Below are 6,000 nucleotides of genomic sequence, written 5' to 3'. Positions count from 1 at the left end.
TACACTTTATAGGTAGACAAACATCAGTCTACTTTATGTGTGGAAAATTTAAGGCAAAAAAATTAAGTAGCTTGTGCAAAGCCCCAAAGACCAGCCGTGATGACATTTCTCATAAAATTCAAGTAGCCCTTACTTCCCAGCCTGTATTCACTATTCTAATGGTTCTTGCTGTTCTATGAATGAAACTGTTTTTTTCCTGGAGACAGTCCTTATTTTGAAACAATCCTCCCTTTCCTCTCCACCTGCTAATTATCTCTTGGGGAAAAAAGGGGAACTGCAGCTGTGGGAACGTAGACAGGGTTGTGTCTTGTTCTAAGAAAATCGCTTCAGGAAAAAGATTGGTGAACGGTTATGAAACCGTAAAGCAGATTCTGACCCGCTGCAAAGTCACTCCACAGCATGTCTCATAGCAGATAAGCTTTGGAAACCAAAAAAATACTGCTTTTTGTGCCCAAAGAGCAGACGGTCCCAGATAACTCCCAACCGCAGGTATCGTAATGAACCACTACTTCCTATACGAACACTGCTGACATTTGTCACCAAACAACTTCTCCCCCCTAGTTCAAGGACTCAAATACCTAAAAACTGGATTTTGCTGCAGATGGATTAACCTTCTGGAAGTGGCCACCATGCCAAAATATCACTTGAAATATGCACATATTTGCGTGTGAAAAAGAATATATTATAAATCCAGCCAATGATGGTTATAAACTGTATATAAATACAGAAAAAAACATACAGTAGGATTCCATGGGTAGAAACTTGAGGATAGCTGCTCAATGTGGTTTTGAAGTGCCAAAGAGATGAGTGAATTCTTAGCTGAACCATATTGTAGTCATACTATTATCATGCCTTCAGCTGAACTACTTCAAGCACAAAACTGGAAGATGTTGTAAACTAAGCAAGGTTACCTTGGGTCAACCCCTGAACAGAAAATGTATGTGCTGTCACAAGTGATGCTGGCAACTCATTAGACACTTCTCAGTGTGCCTGAAGGAAGAAGAACATAGCTGGTTGCTAGATGATGTTTGATGCTGCAAGCACCTTCTTTTTGGTAAGACTGATAACAAGGCTGTGACAATTTGTTGTCCTTAAATATCATGAAGTACATCTTGTGGATGTATAGAAGCTTTATACAGAGTTGGAAAGAGAGAGGCAGAATGCCTCCCCAGTTGTCATGTAACTTTGCACAGACTGCAGCATCTTTCAACTGAGGTAATTTGTCGGCTCTTTTTGGAGCAATTTGTTCTGCATCCTATTTTTCTATCTTTTTATATCTACAGAGAAAAGATGGAAGTCCAAACTGAGAATGTGTAGTAGTTATCACTATTAGCTCCCTATATGATTCTCTTATTACACAGTATGAGTGACTGTAAAAAGTGCTCTATGCCCAAAAATACAAGACGTAGATTAATCCTACTAGAGTTGGGGCATTTAGAACCAATAAAGGCAATGGAAATGGGCACCTCTAGTCTATCCAAAGCCTGGAATGCTCTTTGGGACAGCTGTATAATTAAGAGTTATAAAGGAAAACTACTATGGCCTTGCAAAGAAAGAATAAAGCATTCTTTGTTTTTCCAGAGTGAACGGCTAAATATTAAGCTGACTGCATCTGGCCTGTGAATGCCCGATAAGAACACAAGAACTGAATGTGAAGGAGGTCTCGTACTTGAAATGCAGGCCAGGTATTTTGTCCTCGTGCCCATGTAAATTGCCCTGCGAACGAGTGCTTCACTGTTACCTTGAAGCTGCCTAGTACTTATATTCGTGTTTGCTTGTGTATTAAACATAAGCGGTTTGCTGCAGGAACAGTTAGTTTTCATTAGTATGGTCTGCGGCAAGCCTCATCGCCGCCGGTACCACACTGCCAGCAGCGAACAGCCTCTCCAGCCTCAGCACTTCACGAACCGCGTGATTTAAGACCCTGGTGTTCGGACTGGTGGGGCTCCGTGACCTTCGCGGGCTCCTCAAGCCCTGCAGGGTCTGGTGAGCTCCATGAGGGCCGGGGAGCTCCAGCCGGCCCGGCGCGCTCGGCAGCCGCCGTCCTGCCCGGGACAGCGCGGGACTGCGACCTCGAGAGCCCTGTCCCGGCCAACCCGGGTCCCGCAGTTCATCGGAACCCTGTTGGCTTTAGAGTTAATAATTCACCGCCCGCTTTCCGTTTTTGAACATGGTCTTTTATTTGCACGGCTCGAGGTGGATTCATCACGTTGTTCCCAGATGCTTTGAACTGCTTGTCTCCCTCACCCCCACGTGTTGGGAGTGTGTGTGTGTTAAACCGTGACCATCACACCCACTTTACGGACAAAGGCTCGAGCTGTCCCCCACCTCAAATAGCGTTATTTGTGCCCTGCAGGACCCACAAAAGCAGAGGGAGCCTCACACAGGGAGGTGCTGGGAGGCGCTCCCGGCCCGTGAAGGGTTAACAGCGGCACAAGATGGCGGCGCGCCGGCCCCGCCCCCGCCCCCCGCGCGCGGGGCAGCGGCGCGCGGCCGGTCCCGCGGCTGTCGCGCGGTGATGAGTCAGCGGCAGGCGCGCGGCGCGGGGGCGGCGGGCGCGCAGCGGGCGGCGAACATGGCCGGCCTGGCCGAGGCGGCCGCGCCGGGCACCGCCGGGGACGGGCGGCAGGACGGGCGGCAGGACGGGCGGCAGGACGGGCGGCAGGACGGGCGGCAGGACGGGCGGCAGGACGGGCGGCAGGACGGCGGCCGCGGGGAGCCCAGAACCCTATGGGGCAGCAGCGACCCGCGCCCGCCCCCCGCCGGCCCGGGGCAGCCGTCTCCGCAGCAGCGAACCGAGACGCTGGGCTTCTACGAGAGCGACCGGGGCAGGAAGAAGAAGCGGAGCCTCTCGGGTGAGGGGCGGCGGCGCGGGGAGCGGCCTGCGGGCGGCGGCGCGGGGCTCTCACGGGGGACCGGGACGGGTGGCCGGCGCTGGCTTCTCGCAGCGCCGCCCGAGGGGCCGGTGCCGGTGCCAGGGTGGTGCCTGAGGGCGCCGCCGCCGCCCGGGAGAACTTGGGCGAGCGACTTCAGAAAGTGCGTTGGGACCGGGCGGGCCCGGGGAGCGGCGGGCGGCTCGTGGGGAGCTTTCCCTCGGCCCCTGCCCGTGGGTTCGGCCCGCGAACCCGCCCGTGGCCGGTGTGTGCCGGGGAAGGGCAGCACGGACGGAGGGGTGTCCGTGTGCGGCCACACAGCTTCTCAAATGTGATGGCGTGGAGGTTTGTGAGCAGCACGGGCATCCCCCTGGAGCGTGCTGTGCCCTGGAGCTGGAACTCGGGCTGTGAGGCTCGGTCCTGCCCGGCAGTGTGTGTGACAGGAGCGGAGAGCCGAGGCCGGGAGGCTGCGGGCTCGCTCAACTTTCTCGGCGAAGTACGAGAAACGCTCCGTCGTCCTTCCAGTTCTTGTTGCACGCACACAGCTGTGAGCACAGTGGTGTTTGCCGCTACTACTGACAGTAGCGGTGCTGTTGGAGCTTTGAACTTGTACGCAGATTGTTAGAAGTCTTTTAAACTAAGTGTAGTTTACTAACTGAGGATTTATAGGGGAAAAAGGGCAAAGGTCATTGCTTTTGCTATCAATCTGCAACTATATTTACATTCATACTTGAACTGGTTATTTCAGGTATCTACCAAGTAATTTTTGAAAATAGCCCTGCCATTCTTGTAAAAATTGTCAGTTGGTGTATCAGGGTGGATTTAGTGTTGGTAAGGTTATAAATAGCTTTATTAGCAGCATAATCTTAATTGATTGGCTTGCTGAAAATCTGGAAAGTGCTTGAAGTGTTCAACTTTCCAGGCTTTCTCCCTCAGTGTTGATTGAGTGGGATATTACAGATTTTATCAAATGCAAAGAAAAAAAAAATAGAAAGGAAGTAGGATTTATTAAAATAATAATTAACAATTGAACACTTTCCTTCTGAGTTTGATGGGTGTTGTGTCTGTTTCTGATGGGTTATGTCATAGGACATGCAGCATCGACTGCAGTTCTGTGGTGTTGATGAACACTACGGAATGTAATGGTGATGTAATTTCCATAGTTAGAAAAGAATTGGCTTGGTTGTAGTATTATAAATTGCCTTGAGGTGAAAAAAGAATGATCAAGATACATTCTGATGTGCCTGACAGCTAAATAACTTTATAAAGGAACTGTTATTGGGGGCAGTGAAAAATACCTAACTATGTTCCAGCAGTAGATTTTAAATTTAAAAATAGTTAAAAATCGTTGGTGCTCTCTGACTCTTCAGAGCAAGAAAACATAAGGAGAATAGGCTTCTTGATAGAGCAAGTCGAAATCTTAACTCACCTAAGGGTAGCAATATGTTAAATAATAGAAGGGTTTTCTTCATGGTGATGAAGCAGTACTGTAAAAAGAAGTTGTTTAGAGGAGAAGGAAATACTTTTAAAATATATATTTTCTTCATTGATTATTTGGTGTGTTTATGGAAGAAGTGTGTATTTAGGATTGGTGGGAGTGAAGTGAGTGCCTGGAATTGTTGTATTTAGGATTAAAGTTATGATTATATAATAAATACTTAGCGAAGCGCAGTTTGTTTCTTGCTTGCACAACTTTTCCTCTGCATTTCTGGTTAATGGTTATCCTTGGTGTAGCTATGCATTGAAATATAACTTAGGTAAATCATTATCTTCATATCTTGAAGAAATTTGTGGTCTTTCATGTTTTTTGAAGCTGCTTACACTTTCCTCTCTTGAGATGGGGAGATAAATTAGCATACTATAAGCATTAAGAATATGCTATCTGAACAGATTAAACTTGGACCACAGTCTAAAATTTCCTGACTGCAAAAGAGAGAAATTTGAAGTAGGGAAGGAATTTGAAGTAGGAGTTAGAGTGTTTACTTTTAAAAGCAAATGTTGCCTGATGCTTTGATAGCAGAATTAAGCTGTTTTTCAAATGATTTATTGCTTTGTCCTGCCTTCATGTCTCATGCTGTTCTTTTGGTTATTGTGTTTTTCCTACAGGGTCAGCCACTAATCTTTTTCACAGCTGGCACGGGGCTAGGGTTGGTGCTGGGCAGCAGTGAGTGCCCAGAAAGGAGGTGGCTGAGTGACTGTGTTCTAGTGCATCCCCTGTCAATGGGGAGATTATTTTGCAATCACAGTCTGGAGCTTGTGTATTGATCAACCTCAGTCATGAGATTATCCCTTAATATCCAGGACATTGAAAGTCTACCCAGATGACGAAAACTTAAAATCATTTGTTTCTCAGCAATAGGCCTATTAAATAGTTTGTGTGAGGTAAGAAAGAGTGGGAACAAATAGTTCATTAGCTAAAATCATTGAATATCTCAGGTTGACAGGGACCCTTAAGTTACTCTGTGGCAGTTGCCCATATGCATGTATTTACTGTGCAGGAAACTTCAGTTGCTTGAGGTTGGGTTATCTTTAAGTTAGAGAAAGTCAGTTATCTGAGGTGGAAGAAAATACACCTGGGCAGTTAACAGAGTGGTTACTTGGTGTGTTTATACTTAAAGTTACCTCTTTGCTTTCATGTTTAGAAACAAGGAAGAATTGGCAAAACCAACAAAAGTTACAAGTGATAGTGCTCACAAGAGATCTGAACAGTGATTTAGTGGTATGAATTTCTGCTTTATTTCACAGAGTGAACTTTGATTGAGACTTTACATGTAAATATTATTTACTACTTGTTAAACTACGTGTTGGTTTGTTTGTTTTAAAATAAATGGTTTAAAGCTTAGTGTGGTTTTGGCCTGCCTTATAGAAGCGGATCAGTAATATATAAATCATCAAAATCACTATTCAAACAATCTCATACAGGGGAAAAATGATTCAGTTCACTTAGTTTAAAGGAAATCATGATTTATTAACAATACATAATTAACCTGCACATAGTGAGTTATATAGCTGAGATCAGTATAAGCAACATGATAAATCACAATACTGGGCACGCAAAGAACATTAATACACCACCACAAACTTCTGGGTGCTTGTTTGTGATGCCCCCAAGTTCTAGTCACACTCA

At 46.4% G+C, this 6,000-nt stretch overlaps 1 protein-coding gene across 2 annotated transcripts in view; it reads left to right on the top strand.

Annotated features, from left to right (window-relative positions):
* The first annotated feature begins 2,575 nt into the window (after positions 1-2,575).
* The window catches only part of TAPT1 (transmembrane anterior posterior transformation 1), a 50,159-nt gene continuing 46,734 nt past the window's right edge, over positions 2,576-6,000 (top strand). For both annotated transcript variants that reach the window (XM_050338201.1, XM_050338199.1), the window contains exon 1: positions 2,576-2,855. In XM_050338201.1, the coding sequence (XP_050194158.1) occupies positions 2,576-2,855 (280 nt within the window). The remainder of the gene's footprint in view (positions 2,856-6,000) is intronic.

The sequence above is a fragment of the Myiozetetes cayanensis genome, unplaced genomic scaffold (assembly GCF_022539395.1).
Source record: "Myiozetetes cayanensis isolate MyiCay16 unplaced genomic scaffold, myiCay2020 scf7, whole genome shotgun sequence".
NCBI lineage: Eukaryota > Metazoa > Chordata > Aves > Passeriformes > Tyrannidae > Myiozetetes > Myiozetetes cayanensis.
Note: the sequence above shows the minus strand (reverse complement) of the source record. Positions and strands in the feature narration are given on the sequence as shown.